This window comes from Phyllostomus hastatus, unplaced genomic scaffold, assembly GCF_019186645.2.
Source record: "Phyllostomus hastatus isolate PE091 unplaced genomic scaffold, TTU_PhHast_1.1 phas_scaffold_182, whole genome shotgun sequence".
NCBI lineage: Eukaryota > Metazoa > Chordata > Mammalia > Chiroptera > Phyllostomidae > Phyllostomus > Phyllostomus hastatus.
The window spans coordinates 15,682,722-15,701,968 of record NW_025334013.1 but is presented as its reverse complement, the minus strand read 5'-3'; the positions used below and the strand labels follow the sequence as shown (position 1 = coordinate 15,701,968).

Genomic DNA, 19,247 nt, shown 5'->3' with positions numbered 1-19,247 from the left:
CCCTTGTATTATAGACAGACAAGGCCTGGGCACAATTCTAATTCATTTCCACTTACTTTAATTCTTTTCAATCCAATACAGTGTGATTCAGTGCATTCATTTATTCGTTCATTCATTCAATCCTGTATCACAACCAGTGTGTGATCCAGACACATGCTAATTAGGGCTAATATTTAATGAGCTCTTACTGTATACCAGGCACTATTCTAAATGCTTTCACTGAACTTTCACAATAACCCCATGACATGGACACTATTATGATCTCCGTTTTTCCTATGAAGAAATCAGGTGTGTGGATGTTAAATAATTTGCCCAAGGTCACTTGGCTAGCAAAAGCACCGCAATTTAAATTTAGTCAGCCTGGTCTGGGTGTCATACACTTGGCCATTATGTTTCATGACCCGATTTTACAGTGACATAGGGTCACCTGTCATACACCCAGCAGGTGCCAGGGCCGGCATTCCAACTCTGTCGATTGGCACCAGGTCTAAGTCCTTCACTCCTGTGCTGTGCAGCTACCACAGATATAAAGTGTCTTCAGACACTCACTCCATGTGGAAGCACAGAGGAGGGCCCACAAGCCATGCAGGAAGGTGACTACCCAGTCAGGTCTTAGAGGTTCAGTAGGAGTTAACCATGTGAGAACGGAAGGTCAAGAGCACAGCAGGAACCATTGCACGTGCTCTCACTGGAGCGGACCAGGTGGGGGTTTGACCACGCAGTGTTGTTGGAACATCAGGAGGCGGCAGGGCGTGGTGGGCCCACTGGGTTCAGTTAGGAATTCAACCCTCATTCTGCCGACCTAAGAGGACGTAATGAGTTTGGGTTCGGGTGATGGAGGAGACCGCCCCAGGGCTGGCATAGGGGGTGGGAGACGGGGCATGACTCCAGGGGGGACACCGGTGTGGTGGCTTCAGGCTTTTCAGACTGTCCACTGATGTGGACCCCAGCCCATGGGGTCTGTATGCTGTGGCTGTGATGAACAAATGCACATGGATAACAGCAGTCCTGTGGAAAAAAAGGGACGGCATGGCCGCTCTCTGAGTGAGAGAGAGGGCCCCGACCCCTGCCTGGACAGGCTTCTGTTGCTTTTCTGGGCACATTACATCAAGGATGGTCCTCGTTTACAATGCACAGGTTTCCTGTAGGTGATTACCTTTTACAGATAAGAGGAAAGGATGTTGCTAATTATGTCAAAGAGAAGAATGTTTCAGATGCAAGGGGAAAAGTGGTTGAACTGGTTACACTCCATACTTGGGAGGTTTAGCACAGACTTTAGGAAGTTACTTTAGAGATAGGCAGTAAGCATTTGCTGCCTCAATTCAGGGTGAGGGAATTTTAGCAAAAGAAGACTCATAGCAACCTAGGTACAATGCAGGCCTGATTCCCCACGGGAGAACCTATCCGTGAGTGTGGCTCCTATGTGACGACCTTGCTCCCCACTGTCCTTTCCGAGTAGGGGCTGGGCTGCATTCCCCATACAAATGGATAGGTTCCCTATAGTCCAGAACATTTTCTAGTCCACACCAGATTTATATGTCATGGTGCACAAATATATTTTGTACATTATAATGTAGATACATTCAAACTAGAAAATTTGAAAGATCAAAGTGAAATATATTTTCTAATTATTGATCAGGAGGATGTCAGTCTAAAGGTAACCATTACTGATAGTGGATGGAAATTCATTCCTCAGAGTCTTCTTGATAATTTCAAACTATGTTGACTGACTTCTTGACAGCTGATTAGACTGACATTTTTTTAAAACCTTAAATGTGACTGACAAAGAATTTGCACAAGGGAAAGTATTGCAAAACTCATTTAAGCCACTAGTCCATTTTGTGGTTAGTTAGTTAAAAACTAGGTAATTTAATCTGCCAATCAACTTAATCTAATCTAGTCCAAGTAAACTACAATAAGTTATTTACACAAGCCAACTCTTAAAAAAGACTTTTTGGAGCCCTGGCTGGTGTAGCTCAGTGGATTGAGCACGAGCCTGGGAACCAAAAGGTCAGTGGTTCGATTCCCAGTCAGGGCACATGCCTGAGTTGCAGGCCAGGGCCCAGTAAAGGGCATGTGAGAGACAACCATGCATTGCTGTTTCTCTCCCTCTCTTTCTCCTTCCCTTCTTCTCTCTCTAAAAGTAAATAAATAAAATCTTTTAAAAAATAAAAAAAATTAAAACATTTTGGAGATCATCAGGGAATCAGTATAGCATAAATATTATAAGATACACAGGAATTGTTGTTAGTTTTGTTAGATGTGGTAATAGCATAGTGGGATTTATTTAAGCCCCTCTTTGTTAGAGAAGCACATTGAAATGGAATAATGTCTGGGGTCTACTTTATGCCAAAGAAAGAATGAAAGAAAAGCAGAGAGAAGAGAACAAGAGGAGAAGGACAACGAAAATAAGGTCCACCCTAAGGGACAGTCATCAACGCTGGGAACGGGCCATGGGAGGCTCTCTCTGTTTGTGCGTGTGCTGGAAATTTTCCATAATAAAGAGTTAAGATTTTTTTTAAAACCTGCAATTAGTTGCAACCTGATGAATATGGAGAAACACGAATTAACCCCTTCCCAGGGCTTCATATTCCCTCAGGACACCTTCTAAAGCTAGGACAGCTTCCAAGCTATCTGACATCCTGTGCAAGTAGGAGGAGGCTTCTGGGTTAATGTAAATATTAAATATCTGCAGTGCTGCAAACTTCACCAAGTGCCTTTAGAGGCAGAATAACGTAGATCAGTGGTTCTCAAAGTGTGGCCCCCAGGCCAGCACCCCCTGGAAACTGGTTAGAAGAACAGGTTTCCAGGCCCTGGTCCCTACCTACTGATCAGGGACTCCAGGGGTGGGGCCCAGCACTCTGTCTTACCAACCTCTCAAAGTGATTCTAACGAAGTTTTGAGAACAACTGGGGTTAGACTGGTTCACATCCAGCCTCTACCTCTTCTTAGCTGTGAGACCTTGAGCAAATGACTCAACCTCTCTCTGCCTCCATTTCAACCTCTGTGACATGACGGTCCCTACTTCATCAAATTATTGAAAGGACTGAAATAATTAACACATATAAATTCTGATACAGTATTAGCCTTTATTATTAATAGACTTCAATTTTTTATTTTTTTAAATAAAAATAAGTAAAGCTAGAAGTACTAATATCCCCTTCAGCAATCCGTATGAATTGTCTGGAGCATCTTCTGAGGTGTGTGTTCTCTACTCTGATGACCACTGGTCTGGATGACCTACGATGAGGCCAAATGGGTGGGAGGAGTAAACGAGAAGGAAGAGTTGAATTCAAGAGATAAAATCAGTCCTGGCTGGTGTAGCACAGTGGATTGAGTGCATGCCTGTGAGTCAAAGGGTCGCCAGTTCAATTCTCAGTCAGGGCACATGCCTGGGTTACTGGCCAAGTCCCCAATATTGGGAGCTCAAGAGGCTCCCGCAATTGATGTTTCTCTCCCTCTCTTTCTGCTTCTCTTCCCCTCTGTCTAAAAATGAATTTAAAAAATCTTTAAAACAAAATTAAAGAAAGAGATAAAATCAGCTGCGCTTGGTGAAAATGAAGGAGTTGTCACAGATAGCTTCAGATGTGCGAACGGAGGTGCCAGTTCGTGAAAGGAGAGGCACAGGGAGGGGCAGACTTTGGAATAAGTGAACAATGACATGTCTATTTTGTGCTTGGGGTTGAGGTGCCTCTGAGACACTGAAGAAAAGCAGAGTGTATCAGTTATCTGTTGCTGCATAACAAACCATCCCCAAACTCAGTGGCTTAACATAACAACCATCTGAGTTGCTCAAGGATCATGATTCTGTGGTTTGGCACTTTGGGCTGGGCTCAGCAATGTGGTTCTTCTGGTGGTTTCACCTGAGGTCACTCATGCATCTCCAGCCTGGAGATTTGACTGGGGCAGACAGCCTCAGATGGTCTCATTCACATGTTTGGCAGCTAGCCCGGGTGGTGCAAGCTACCAGACTTCTTCACGTGGCAGCAGAGGGCAAGCCCCAAAGCGCAGGTGCTTTTCAAATCTCTATTTGTATTATGTTTACTAATGTCCCATTGGCCAAAGCAAATCACAAGGCCCAACCCAGGTGGGAGGTGTCTACATTGGAAGGCATGAGTCACTGGGGGCATTCCTGTAAAAATCTGTCACACAGAGCCTACTGTAAGGCTGCCAAATTAGGGACAAGCCTGGGCCCTGCGCTGTGACTACCATCCAGCTCTCCCCATACTCCTTGGAAGCCGGAAGGAGATCTACGGAAAGACAACAGGAACTTTGCCAGTGACTCAAGAATACCATCAAATTCTCGTGCCTTCCACATCTTAGCTTTGGCTTTCCTCTGATTGGGAAATCTCTTTTTCTCTTCCCAGGCTGCTGTGGGGGTGAGGGTGGGAGTAGAGGGTGCGGGGAGGGGAAGGCAGCATGAGGCTCCACAGACAGGTCCTGGCCCCGGGCCTGCAGAGGTCTGCCCAGCCAGCAGTGGGAAGCACCGTGTGGAGGTCAAGCCCAGAGCTGAGGGCAGAAGGGGGTCCTGGCTTCAGAGGTGATGGTGCTGAAGTGTCATCAGGCCAGGAGGAGGGGCAAGGGTATGTGGGAACACAGAGCTAGAATCGCTGGGGCACCCAGGCCAGAGGTGGGGCGGGGGAGAGGGGAGGGCAGGCATGGTCTTGCCCAAAGTCACACAGCTAACAAGTGGCAGGCACGGGATGATAGCTACTCACACTGACCATGCACCCAGCGCTAGGTTCGGTGATCTGCGTGAGCCAACGAGCTCAGGGCTCACAGCAATCCTCCGAGTAGGTTCCGATTTTACAGATTAAGAAGCTGGGGCGCGGAGGCAGAGCCAGACTGTGAACTCTAACAAGCTCACTCAGAGACCACACTCTTCACCATCACACTACGTATACTGCCTGGAGAGGCCAGATTGTGTGGTGGTGATAGCCAAAAGGTCAGGGTTCAGATCTCCCACCACCATTTGCTAGCTGTGTGACCTGGGTTAGTTACAGCATCTCCCTGTGCATCCCTTTACCCATCTGTAAAACGGGGATAATAAAAAGCCCTTATAGCACAAGGTTGTTGCAGGTTAAGCCTGTCAGGTGCTTAGAACAACAGTTTGATGTGCGGAGGGCACCGTATATGTGTCTGCTGTTACAGTGATGGCAATTACTGCCTCATCTCACGCTGCTGGACTCCCAGATTAGATTTTCTTTCTCCCAGTCATGCCTTAGACTGCAAAACTCCCCTCCAAGGCCCAGTCTCTGGGGCCCTGGAGCACGTCCATTCCTTATCACTCTTGGACACCTTAGAGTCAGGAGCTTATCAGACCAGCCTCTGATGTGGGTGTAACCCAGTCTCCAAGAGATGGCGGCTGACATCAACAGGGGTGCCCAGAGCTGGGACCCAGCCCTGAGGTGGGGGTCCGGGCAGTGAGACATGGGAGGAGCGGGTGTGGACCTAGCACCCTGGGAGGCTGGGAGAGGGCAGGGGAGGGTGCAGGGGATAAAAGAAGAAGGGGCCTGAAATCGAACGTTATTTACTGACCAGTGTGGGGTGAACGGGCTCTGTCAACAGCTCCAGAAACCGCCACCCTAATTTCATTCCCCTGGCTGAGGGATGGTGTGGGGTCTTGGGGAGGAAGACCCTGAGCTCCTGGACCTGGCAGGGGTGGCAGCTGCGCCTGATGAAGCCCCCACCCAAGGCCCTCTGACTTTCTCATCTTCAGGGCCCCACCTCTGCCCTCACCCTGGCAACCCTCCTCTCCTCACCCACTGATACCCTCCTCTGAACATTCCAGAATGGTGAGGTCCTTAGAGAGTATCATGCCCAACTCCCATATTACAGACAGGAAAACTGAGGCCCAGCGAGGGCAAGGGACTTGCCTAAGGTCTCTTAGCCAGGCAAGGGCAAACAAGAGCAAGAAATGGCCTACCCTGGTGGAAGGGCGCTGTACCAGGAATTCAGAGCTTGGTTCTGCTGCTGGCATGCTGTGTGGCCCTGAGGAAGTCACAGGCTCTCTCTGGTCCCCTTCATAAAATGGGAGGAAAATGGAAGGGTCTCTCTATTCATGCAATCTTCAGGAACTCTGAACCCTATGCCTATAGTGTTGCTGTGAAATGGCAAGGGTGTTTGTTTAAACAGTAGCATTTAATAAAAGATTGAATTTGAATATCTAAAGTGGGGTGTGCAGCATCCACTTGGCTGTAGGCCGCACCACTGCCAAGCAGGCATCGCGCCCTTCACACACATGGTTTTCCGCTTGGCTCCTGAAGGAGCCCGAGCCGCCCCGAGAGGAAGCCCCGTACAAAACGTGCCCTGCACACCTCCGGCCCAGCCCCATTCCTAGGAGGATGCCAGCCGGAAACTGACACATTGCCTGCACCCTCCTCCTCCCTCTTGTCAGAGAAGAAGGTACAGGAAGTTGAATCCTCCTGAACACCCCCTTCTCAGCCACTCCCCAAGTCCCCTGCATGGGTACAGGTCCCCAGAGGCCTCCTGCATCCTGGTGTTGTCTGATTAGGAACATCAGCAAGCACCCAAGCCCTATGTGCTAGACCCTAGGCGTGTGTGTTTTTCAATGCAAATGAATTTAAATGTAAACGGAGGGGGCTTTTTGAGACTTTGGAGACCCGTGGAGACCAGGTGAGTTCTCACTGCCGTGATGGTGACGGTGGTGGTGAAGCAACAGCCTCCACCCACCGAGCATTCTCCGTGTGCCAGGCACCGTGCTGCGAACTGGAGCAAAAGTTACTTCCTTCACATCTCCCAGCACCCTCTGGGGTGGGGGTGGGGGGCGGTGTTTGCCCTTATTTAGCTGATGAGGAAACTCAGCAACCTATAAGGCCACACGGCTGTGAAGTCAAAACATATAAACTGCCATTTTTTAGTCAAAAAATGGTCAAAGGTTGGCAATTTAGTATGGTTTAACCTAATAGGGAATGATAGGGCTGTAATGAACCAGAACTGTCTGAACTCAGAGCCGATGCTTTTTTTCTTTTCTTTTTTTGAAGTTGTTTACTGTCTACAACTGGTTGTAGCAAATTTAAACACTGCACATTTCTTTTAAAGCAAAACTTTCCCCAACCAGATACAATATCCATAAAGGTAAAAAATTCCTTCAAGATCTCTCTGCAGACATTTATACACGTGTAAAAATAGTTGGTGTTTGCTGATAAAACAGCCTTTACTGTTCAGAGTGATTCTGTGCACTGTGCCATTGGATTCCACCAAACCATGCAAGTGGTGTGGTTATCTTTCCCATTTCACAGACACAAAAACTAGCAGAGCAGATAGTGTTTTAGTTGAATGCGCAGCCTTCAGAGCAGACCCACTAGGGTTAAACCCCAGCTCTAGCAGCTGGGGCAAGTTCCTTAACTCCTCTGGGCCTCAGTTTTCCTATTTGTAAAACTGTAATAAGCCCTGGCTGGTGTAGCTCAGTGGATTGAGCATGGGCTTGCAAACCAAAGGGTCATTGGTTCGATTCTTAGTCAGGGCACATGCCTGGGTTGCAGGCCAGGTCCCCAGTAGGGGGCGTGCGACAGGCAATCGCACATTGATGTTTCTCTCCCTCTCTTTCTCCTTCCCTGCCCCCCTCTCTAAAAATAAATACATAAAATCTTTTTTAAAAAACTGTAATAATAACAGCATCCACCTTGTGGGTCGTTGTGAGAACTGAACGAGATGGTTTATGTAAAATGATTAAAACAGTGTTGGTACCAGATAAACACTTAATAAATGTAGGCTGTCGTTAAAGCTCAGAGATGTTAAAGAACCAGCTGAAGACATCAGAGCTGGACAGTGCCAGAGTCCTGATTTGAACCCAAGCTTGCCTAGTGCTAGAGACCAAGCTGCTAACCATTTTTCAGGCCTGGATTTAAATCAAAGCATCCACCCCTTTCCTTTCGCAGGACCTCCCTCTAACATTAGGTAAGTCTCCTGTACTCACCTGACACAGCGGCCACTGCACTGGGCCTGAGTTCAGGAAGGTGTGGGTCACCCAGGTGGTCCTGGTGTTTACTGCTGGCCCACCAGGTCTGACTCAGCAGGCAGCAAAGGGAGATGGCTGTTTTCTGCAAAGATAATTTGGTTTCTGCCAACAGAACCTCTGGCCCTGCTTCTCTTCACTCTTTTCTGCATGACCTGAGCCAAGCCACTGGCCGCTATAGCCTTATTTTCTCATGCTCGTGACCAGGAGGTGGAACCCGATCCCCAATAGCAGAAGTAATTACCTGTACTGAGTGTCAGCTGTGTGCCAACCAGTGGCCCTGATGCTCTACACTTGCTCACATCATTATGTTTAGTAGTAATAATAATTGCTACATTTCCCGAGCACTGTTGACGGGCCAGGCAGGCCCTGCCTTTATGTTTAACCAGTCTAGCTCATCTGATCCCTCCTTTGGCCCCATGTGGCATGAACCCTCCATTATTCAGATGAGAAAACTGAGGCTCTAAGAGGTGAAGTAACGTGACCAAGCTCTCTCAAATGATCTTTAAATGTCCCTTCCAGCTGCCATTCTGTAAAACTCTAATTTCACACCACCCTCTACCTCAGCGATTTGTACCCGGTGTGCCGCAGAACTTTCAAAACAAGCAACACCTGACTATTTAATCGGGGCACTGACCTCTTTTCCGTCGGGGGCATCAAACTCATTGTCACCAAGGGCCACATCAGCCTCGCAGTTGCCTTCAGAGGACCGGATGTAATTTTAGGGCTGTATCAATGTAACTACTCCAGAGCAGTTCAGCGAGAGCTCGGCGCTGCCGCTGGGTAGAAACAAGGTGGAGGGCTGGATTCGACCCTGGGGCCTTGTGTTTGCCACCTGTGCCTTAGATTGTCCAACTAAAAAATGACAACAGCCAACACAACAATAGCCATCCGGTGTGAATGTATCAAAATTATACCTATTTTTTTTTGTCATATCAGCAAAAAAGTGTATATGTTGGTGTGCCGCACAATTTTAGTAATTAATTTGTGTGCCATGAGATGAAACCGGTTGAAAATCACTGCTCTGCCTTGTCTGCCTCTCTTCCTCCTCCTCCTCGATGTCACCTCCGTCAGTCTTCCTCCAGGATGTCACCGTCATGGCGGCCCTCGGCCTGGGCTTCCTCACCTCGTCTTTGTGGAGATACAGCTGGAGCAGCGTGGCCTTCAACTTCTGCATGCTGGCCCTCGGGGTGCAGTGGGCAGTGCTGGTGGACGGCTTCCTGGACCAGCTCTCCCTTGAGAAAGTGGTCATCACACTGTCCAGGTAACTGGCAGTGGGATCGCTTTTGGGTCCTTGAGAGTACGGGGCCCGAGAGGGTGGGTTCTGGAAAAGCCGGGGTGACCCCTTCTCTTTCTAGCATCAAAACCATGCAATATTTAGGACACACCTACACTAACAAATTACTCACTGTTTATCTAAAATTCAAATTTAACTGGGCATCATATATTTTATCTGACAACTCCAGATCTACTGCTCTCCCTAGGTCCTCTCGTTACTACCGAATACGATTGTGTAAACTTACCCAATCAATATGGCTTCAAAGGAAAATGAATGGAGATAGGACAGAAAGAAAAAGAAATTTTAAGAAACTGTCTACACTCAGCTAGACAGTCTCTTAAAAACAAAGGACTCTCAGTTCTCAAATGCTGATCGACAAGAAGTAGCTGTGCCTTTTGTTAAATTTATTTTGATCCGTTTAGATGTATTTATATGAAGTTCTAAGAACCAGCAAAATTAGCCCATGTTACTGGAAGTCAGAATGATAGTTGTCTGGGGAAGGCGGTGGTTATGAGTGAGGAAGGGGCACAAAAGATCCTCATGGGGTGCAGTAAATGTTCTGTTCCCTTGGGTAGTGGTTTATACAAGGGAGTGTATGTATCTGTCGAGCTGGGCACTCAAAAGAGAAAGCATTAGCTAGCACTTGATGGGAGTAACTAGGTACAACTTTTTCCTCAAATCATTTTTGTTTGTTTTAAGTAACTCTGAATCCCTGTCCTGCCTGGATGACTGGAAATGCCATCTGAGGTATCTTGTAGAACCTGTCACCTCCCAAGCTCACTCCGTCCTCCCCTCTTAGACCCTGCTAAACCTCTGGGCACTGCCCTTGAACATCTGTCCATGAGCTAGCCACTGACCTAGGCACTGTGCCAGGCACTTGACTGACTATTTTGTGTAACGCTTCCAGAGGGGTGTACAGGCCAGGCTCAGGGAGCAGAAGGCGCTTGCCTAGGGTCACATCGCTAAGTGGTGACATGGCTTTAGCTTTAATTATCTTCCAGCACAATCTAAGTAGTCATGACATTAAACAGTCTGGTTAGCTTCCTACTGGCCCTGGGAAAAAAAACAAAAACAAAAACAAAAACCTCTCCACTTTTTTTCTTCTAAATCATTTTAGAGCAAATCCCCATGGGGATTCAATAGCCTTGGTAACAACATGGGAAGTGATAAAGGAAGGGTGTTCTGGGGGAATTCTGACGGTGGTGGCCCTGGTCTGGTGCTCCTGTGGCCTGGGCATAAGGTCACGCAAGCCGTCAGCCTCCCAATCCTCCGTCTACAGGCGTCTGTGGGCTCCCTTCTTCTGTGGTCCTGCCTGCGGGGACCTGTTTATTCTTGACTCAATCCAGAAGGATGAGAAAAGGTCATCTGCAGCCTGAGTGAATTTCCCTGCCCCACCTCTGACTGGCTGGATCCTCCCAACCATGATCCCTGCTGAGGTTGGCATCACAGATTTGAAGGATGGGTTCCTTCCTGACCTTTCCAGCTGGACTGGGCTGGTGGGTGGTGCTCAGGCCCGCTGCCCAGATGGAGACTCTCCCTTTCCCTCAGCCTCACCCACTCTATGCAGTCTGACTTGGCACTGAATTGGTTCTGCCTCAAGTCACCCATGACCAGTTCCTTCAGGGCAGGGGCCAGTCTTATTCAACTTGCCCTTTGTTTTCCTCACATAGTAAGGGATTCTAAATAAGCCCTGGCTCCTGTGAGACTCCTTCCCTTGCCCTTTGCCCTCTGACCTTCCCTCTGAAGTTCTGAGCCAGGACTCTACTTTGGCAGCAAACACTGGGGCCGCTGTGTTCGGACATCAGAGCACAGGCTTTGAATCCAGGCCATCTAGGTTTGAACCTCACAGTTGTTGTTGGCTAGCTGTGTGGGCATTGCCAAAAAAAGTCTCTCCTCTTCTAGTCTCAGGGTCCTCTTCCGTGAAATGGAGGTACTGAATGGTGCCCTAGCACCATTTATAGATGGTTACTTGGGGGATTAAAATCTAAACAAGAAAATCCTCGCCACAGTAATCAGACAAGAAAAAGAGATAAAAGGCATCCAAATTGGAAAGAAAGAAAGTTGTCATTATTTGCAGATGACATAATACTATGTAGCGAGAAACCTAAAAATTCCACCAAGAAACTACTAGAACTAATAAATAAATTCAGTAAAGTAGCAAGATATGAAATTAGTTAATATTCAGAAACTGGTACCATTTTTTGTACAACAATAATAAACTATTAGAAAGATAAATTAAGAAAACAACATTTACAACTGCACCAAAAAATAAATTTAAATACCTAGGAATAAATTTAATCAAGAAGGTAAAAAACCTGTACTTGGAAAATTAAAAGACACTAAAGGAAGAAATTGAAGAAGATACAAATAAGTGAAAATATATACCTCACTCATGGATTGGAAGAATTAACATCATTAAAATGTCCACACCACCCAAAACAATCTGTAGATTCACCGCAATCCCTATCAAAATAGCAATGATGTTTTTCACAGAACCAGAAAAAAAATAATCTTAAAATCTACATGGAACCAAAAAAGACCCAAACAGTCACAGAAATCTTGAGAAAGAAGAAAAAGATGGAGGAATCCCACTGCCTGACATCAGACTATACTTCAAGGTTATGTGATGTGGACTCTGGCCCGCGGGGTCCGTGCGTTGTGGCTGTGATGAACACGGACTGCAGAAGTCCTGTGGAGAAAAAGGGACAGCATGGCTGCTCTCTGTGTAAGAGAGAGGGCCCCGACCCCTGCCTGGACAGGCTTCTGTTGCTTTTCTGGGTACATTACATTGAGGATGGTCCTCATTTACAATGCACAGGTTCCCTCTAGGTGATTACCTTTTACAGATAACAAAGGAAAGAATGTATGTCAAAGAGAAGAATGTTTCAGATGCAAGGGGAAAAGTGGCTGAACTGGTTACACTCCATACTTGGGAGGTTTAGCACAGACTTTAGGAAGTTACTTTAGAGACATGCAGTAAGCATTTTCTGCCCCAATTCAGGGTGAGGAAATTTTAGCAAAAGCAAGCCTCATAGCAGCCTAGGTCCAATGCAGACCTGAATCCCCACGGGAGAACCTATCCGTGAGTGTGGGTCCTGTGTGCTGACCTCACTTCCCGTTGGTTTTCTGAATCAGGGGCTGGTTTACATTCCCCATACCACGTGGAACAGTTCCCTGTAGTTATAGTAATTTAAACAGCATGGCACTGGCATAAAAACAAACACATAGATCTGTTACAGGAAAGCGACTCAGACAGCGTCGGAGTTTGCGAAGTGGAGTTTTATTCACGCATGTGGACCCAGAGGAGATCATCTCCAAATTCTGGGCTCTGAGCTCAGGCTGGGGCCCGCTTATATTCTTGTTACAAAGGCAGAAGGAGGAGGGGGAAGGAGTGCAGCTGCTGAAAGTAGGCATACAGAAGCAGAAAGCAGGGGTTACCATGCGACCTTGAGATAACTGCTTATTTGAGAATGGCTGCTGTCTGAGAATGGCTGCTGTTCAGATAAGTCCTGTCACAGATCAATGAACAGAACAGAGAGCCCAGAAATAAACCCATGCCTGTATGTTCAATTAATGTATGACAAAAGAGACAAGAATATACAATGAGGTAAAGACAGTCTATTCAACAAGTGGTATTGGAAAAATTGGACAAATATGTGAAAAAAAAAAAAAGAAACTAGACCATGTTCTTCCACCATGTACAAGGATAAACTCAAAATGAATTGGAAACTTAAATGTAAGACCTGAAACCATAAAACTCCTAGAAGAAAACATAAGCATTAACATCTCTGACATTGTTCTTAGTAATATTTTTTCTGATATATCTCTTTAGGCAAGGAAAACAGAAGTAAAAATAAATAAATGGAATTACATCAAACTAAAAAGGTTTGCACAGCAAAGGAAACCATCAGGAAAACAAAAAGATAATCTACTGAATGGGAGAATATATTAATCAATAATACATCCAATAAAGGGTTAACATCCAACATCTATAAAGAACTCATGCAACTCAACACAAAAAAAAAATCCAATTAAGAAATAAGCAACCCTGGCTGGTGTGGCTCAGTAGATTGAGTGCCAACCTGCAAACCAAAGGGTCACTGATTCGATTCCCAGTCAGGGCACATGCCTGGGTTGTGGGCCAGGTCCCCAGTAGGGGGTGTGTGAGAGGCAACCACACATCGATGTTTTTCTCCCTCTTTTTTCCCCTCCTTTCCCCTTTCTCTAAAAATAAATAAGTAAATTCTTTAAAAAATAAAAAAAAAGGAAAGAAATAAGACAACTTGAATAGACATTTCTCCAAAAAGCACATACAGGTGGCCAATAGACACACGAAAAGTTGCTCAACCTCACTAATCATCTGAGAAATGAAAATTAAAACCACAGTAAGATATCACCTCACACCTGGCAGAATGGCTATTGTCAACAAATCAACAAACAAGTATTGGTGAGAATGTGGAAAGTTTCTCATGCATTGTTTGTGGGATTGCAAATTAGTACAGCCACTATGTAAAACAGTAGGGAGCTTCCTCAAAAAATTTAAAATAGAACTGCCTTATGAGCCAGCAATTCCACTTCTGGGTATATATCTGAGGAAATCCAAAACACTAATTTGAAAATATTTGTATGTACCCCTATGTTCATTGCAACATTATTTACAAAGCTAAGATTGGAGGCAGGCCAAATGCCCATCAACGGACGAGTGAATAAAGATGTCGTCCATATATACAATGAAATATTACTTGACGATAAAAATAAAAATCTTACCACTTGCAAAAACATAGATGGACCTACAGGATATTATGCTAAGTGGGATATGTCCAAGAGAGAAAGAAAAATACCATATGATTTCAGTGGTATGTGGAATCTAAAGAACAAAATAGCTCTGGCAGGTATGGCTCAGTGGATTGAGTGTTGGCCTACCAACTGAAAGGTCACTGGTTCGATTCCCAGTCAGAGCACGTGCCTGGGTTGCAGGCCAGGTCCCCATTTGGGGGCATGTAGGAGGCAACCACTCAATATTTCTCTCACACATTGATGTTTCTCTCCTTCTTTTTCTCCCTCCCTCTCCTCTCTCTAAAAATAGATAAATAAAACCTTTTAAAAAATATAAAAAGAGCAAAATAAATGAGGAAACAAAACGGAAACAGACTCATAGATACAGAGAAAAAAACTGATGGTCCCAGATGGGAGGTGGGTTGAGAAGCTGGGTGGAAAAGGTAAGGAAATTAAGAAGTACTAATTGGTAGTTACAAAATAGTCATGGGGATGTAAAGTACAGCACAGGGAATATAGTCAATAATATTGTAATAACTATGTGTGGTACCAGGTGGATGCTGGAATTATGAGGTGATCACCTCATAAATTATATAAATGTCTAATCACTGTGCTCTACACCTGCAACTAATATAAAATATTGAATATCACTGTAATTGAAAAAAATTTAAATGAGGCGATGCGGTTGTGAGCCTGTTATACATGATGCTCAACACATTATTATCATGTTCTCCAATTCCTTTTTTCATACTGACTCTCCAAATTCTGATATATTTTACATTTATAAACACATCTCAACTTGGACTAGCCAGATTCCAAATGCTCAATAACCACAGGCTAATAAATGCAATTCTAAAATAATAAATACAATGTGAAATCCTAGATAAAGGATAGGTGAACTAGATCTTGGTAAAATTTGGATAGCAAATGTGAAATGTGGAAATTAAATATAAGAAATGCAATTAATGTCTTAATGTCCAGCACTTTTTAATGTCCTTTTCCTAAGAGGGTAGAAAAAGCATTAATTATAGTTTGCTATTTTTTATGTGAAAGAATCTTATTTTAAGTTATAATATAAACTATTTTGATTATTAGAAAATAGTGGTGGTTGTAGCTTCATCATTATCAACTCCCAGGGAGGGACGGGTCTCAGAGAAAGGTACCCAGGGGAGGATGGGTTGGTTTAACCACCACGGATTGCTGTATTCAGTGCCATCTCCCCCAGGAAGCCCTCCCTGACTAGTCTAGTCCACACTATTCTGTCTTCAGTGTCTCCCTTTAGCCTCCTTATACCACAAATAGTGATATCAGGGTTCATGATGTCAGCTCTGTCTCTCCAGCTGAATCGTAAGTTCCTTAAGAACAAAAACTGTGTTCTCCCTCCAAATCCCCGCACTGAGCTTGCTCATTTGTCAAGGGGAGGAAGGAATCAGTAATGGTGCTAATAATGCCTGCTTCTACTCCTCAGTTCTTTGTGCTGCCATGGTGCTAGATACACATGCACAAATGTTTGTTCTAATCCCCACAGTACTACCATGGGATAATTTTATTATCAGTCTACAGATGGAGAAACAGGCTCAGTGAGATTAAATAGCCACTCAAGCGGAAAAGCTGAGACTGGAAGCCAGGCTTGTCCTACTTCCAAACCCGGTGGGAGAGCAGATGAAGGTGGCTGGCGGGGTACGCAGGGGAAGAGCGCCCTCTATCGAGCATTTGTAAGTGATGACGGCCGAAGAGAAGCTGTAAGCGGAGTCCCGGTTGTCATATCCCTGAGAGGAGGCCCTAGGGAACATTTGGCCTCTGTAACTCACAGTAACATACCTGTGAGAACCTCTGAGCATCCTCAGTGTGGATGCGAGATCAGCCTCTCAGAGTGTAGACGCCAACCTGATGGAAGAGGGGGACGAAGGAAACCCCAGGCCGGGCAGCACCAATCCTGCACGGAGGCAGAAACCTTGCCTTCTTGTTCTCCTTCCGCGCCCTGAGTGTCTTGAACAGTGCCAGGTAGAGAGTAGTAGACCCTCAACAAGCGTTTGTTAAAGGAGTGGATGAATGACAGGCATCCTTCCTCCTTAGCTGTCACTGTCTCGCCCTCTCTCTCCAGCATTCAACGGGCCACCGTGAGCGCTATGTCCGTGCTCATCTCAGCGGGTGCTGTCCTGGGGAAGGCCAACCTAGTGCAGCTCCTGGTGATGGTGCTGATAGAGGTGACCGTCTTCAGCGCCACCAGGACGTTGGACAAGGAAGTCCTCCATGTGAGTCGTGGTTCGGTGAGGAAGGGTGAGGAGGTGGAAAGGGTGGCCTCCATGTGGTGAGGTTTCTGGGATTTAAAAAAAATAAAGCCAGGCCCAAATAAGGTTACAGAAACGTGGCCTGTGCTAAATGTTTAAACACAGCATATGAATGCTGTTAACGTCCAAAATATGATACTGCAGGAATCACAAGATAATTATGGGATGTATAAAAAGATAATTCATTCTGGTGGCCCCACCAGCTGTGGTCCAGCAAGCTGCATGGCCCTCCTCCTCTTTCAGACCAGTCAGTGTGTACCACTAATGATACATGTGACCTCATGGGGGAAAATGGTCAAAAGTCTAAGGCCGAGGCCAGACCAAGTGGTTTTCCCAGCTCTTCCCCTGTAAGTTGAGACCCTGTGGCCAGGTGTAATCAAGTGAAAGCAGGCTGGTCACAGGTGAGAAAGCTGATGCCCAGAGAGGGGAAGGCACTATCCGAGATCATTCAGCAAGGTAGTGGCATTTGTCTCATTCCTGAGGATGTTAACTTTGATTGCTTGTTAAGAAGGTTGTTGCAATAATTTGGGTTTGTGGTGATGGTGGCTTAAACCAAGGTGAGGTCAGTGAGCGGGGGTGGTAAAATTTCTGCCAATTCGGGATATTTTTTGAAGGCCCAGTTGACAGGATTTAGGAGTAGCCCACTAAGTGAGTCAGGAAAGATGACTAAATTTGATATTCATAAAGCAAAATTAGCATATGCCTAGAATTTACTAAAAACTTCGGTTCAGTTTGGAGAAGTCTGGCTGTTTCATGTTGCAAGGTTCATATCACTCATAACTCCATGAAATTCTGCTGAAAACTAGGAAGTAGTGAGGGTGTGTGGTCTTGTGGCTTTTGGCCCCACCTAAGCTAAGCGAACCTCAGCCAAAAGCATTTGAAAGCTACTGATTAGCGCTGGCCAGAGTAGCTCAGGTGCTTGGAGTATACACTGAAAGGCTGCAGGTTCTATTCCTGGTCAACGCACATGCCTACGTTGTGGGTTCAATCCCTGTTTGGGGCATGTATGGGAGTCAGCCAGTTAGCCAGTTGATGTTTCTCTCTCACACCCTTGTTCATGTCTCTCTCTCTAAGCAATGAAAAAAAGTCCTTGGGTAAGGATAAAAATATAAAATAAAAGCCACTCATAAAACCAACTTGCACCCTCCCTGGAATAAACACTCAGCTACTCATAGGGCTCCTCTGACAGGGGAACTGCTGGGCTGGATAAACTCCAAACACCAATCTCGTGACTTCAGGTCCCACCTCCTAAGCGACGCTCAGAGCTGTCTCCGAGGAGCAGCGGGGTTTGCCCGAGGGCAGGGGACACCGACACTCACTGCTCCCGCTGGGTTTTGTTGCAGTCGAACGACCACTTACGCCTGATGCACATCCACGTGTTCGCGGCCTATTTCGGGCTCACTGTGGCCTGGTGCCTCTCAAGACCTCTGCCCAAGGGAGTGGAGGAGAAAGACCAGAGGGCAGTAAGCCCCAGTTTGTTTGCCATGCTGGGTAAGGACAAGGTGGTGGGCGGTTTCACACCCGGACTGAGCAGGCAGCTCCAAAGCGCTCTGCAGAAAACTTCTCTGGGTCACCAACCTGCCCGGGGCGTCTGAAGCCCGTCTACCAAGACCTGTTTCCCCACGTGGTGTCCATGAACTCAGACCTTTGACTGAGGCCTTCCGCTCTAGGGTCCTCTCCTCATCCTTCTCCAACTGAGAGGAGACACTCCCCACATTTAAATTTAAATGAGTTTATCCAACCTGTTCAGCCTCAACTGAAAGGAGGGAATTGGACGAGTGACGAAAGCTGGGTCTCCCCCCACACTGAGGTGGAGGAAGGATGAGGGGTGGGAACAGAGGAGCAACCTTGGTGTGCTTGGAGAAGCTGCGGTGAAAAGGCTGAACTCAGACCGCTGGGGAGAGGCTCAGAGGAAGTCAGCCAGTGCGCTTGACAGCAGGCAACTGAAGGTCAGGCCGTGGGGCTGAATGAAAGCAGCATGTTAATTTTTTGAAATAAGCATTTGGCCATCACAAGGCCAGGGTCAGGAGGCCTGGGGTTTGGTGATCTGAAACCTCAGGACCTTAGTCTCCTTGCCCGTGAAGTAGGTTAGCTGGGCCCCACCGACTTTAGATTTCAGAAGGAACATGACGCGCCCAAAGTCACACAGCGGGAGAGTGACGAAGCTGAGATTTGCCAGCCCCGGGAGTCTCTGTCTGAAGTCCGCAGGGGCTCGGGCTCTGGGGGCAGGAATGCTGGTTCTGGCCAATGACCGCCTATGCCCCGCAGGCACCCTCTGCTTGTGGATGTTCTGGCCGAGTTTCAACTCCATCCTGCTAACACAAGATGAAAGGAAAAATGCCATATTGAACACCTACTACGCTCTCGCAGCCAGCACAGTATCGGCCATCTCCATGTCGGCCTTGGCTCACCCCCGAGGAAAGATCAACATGGTGAGGAGAGGGGCTGCTCCTTGGGCAGCACGTGGGTCTTCTAGGCCCCGCACACATGTTCCCACCTGCTCCCCGCAGCACCGGCCCCGTGGCTGGGGAAAGTGCATGCTTGGTGACGGAGCCTTGTGTCCTGTGCCACGGAGCGCGAGGAAGAGCCCTGCGTGGTAAAACGGGCACTGGAACTTGGGAGACTGTGCACTGATCAAAGGCTTGCTGGCGGGGGCAGGTAGGGGTGGGGGTAGGGTGGTGATTTAGTCATCAGCGTTGACATCTCACAGACCCGGGTTTGAACCCCGTTTCTGCTAGTTACTAAAGCCAGCCCCCATGAGCAAGAGTCAGCAGAGAAAAACTAAAGCAGAATTAGTCAACTTTCCCCTTACCCCAAGAAATTTCGAGATTGGAATGATAAAAATCGGAAGTAAAGAAGTATGTTAATCTGGCTACGTGGACCTGGTGAAGCCACTTGAATTTGGTTTGTCAAGCGCTTTCTA

The 19,247-nt window shown here is 46.6% G+C and overlaps 1 protein-coding gene across 2 annotated transcripts in view; it reads left to right on the top strand.

The window, feature by feature from the left end:
- Window positions 1-19,247, top strand: part of RHCE (Rh blood group CcEe antigens) — a 34,057-nt gene that overhangs the window by 1,020 nt on the left and 13,790 nt on the right. For both annotated transcript variants that reach the window (XM_045859495.1, XM_045859494.1), the window contains exons 2-7: window positions 1,178-1,192; window positions 7,348-7,359; window positions 9,064-9,242; window positions 16,138-16,288; window positions 17,668-17,815; window positions 18,593-18,756. In XM_045859495.1, the coding sequence (XP_045715451.1) occupies window positions 1,178-1,192; window positions 7,348-7,359; window positions 9,064-9,242; window positions 16,138-16,288; window positions 17,668-17,815; window positions 18,593-18,756 (669 nt within the window). The remainder of the gene's footprint in view (window positions 1-1,177; window positions 1,193-7,347; window positions 7,360-9,063; window positions 9,243-16,137; window positions 16,289-17,667; window positions 17,816-18,592; window positions 18,757-19,247) is intronic.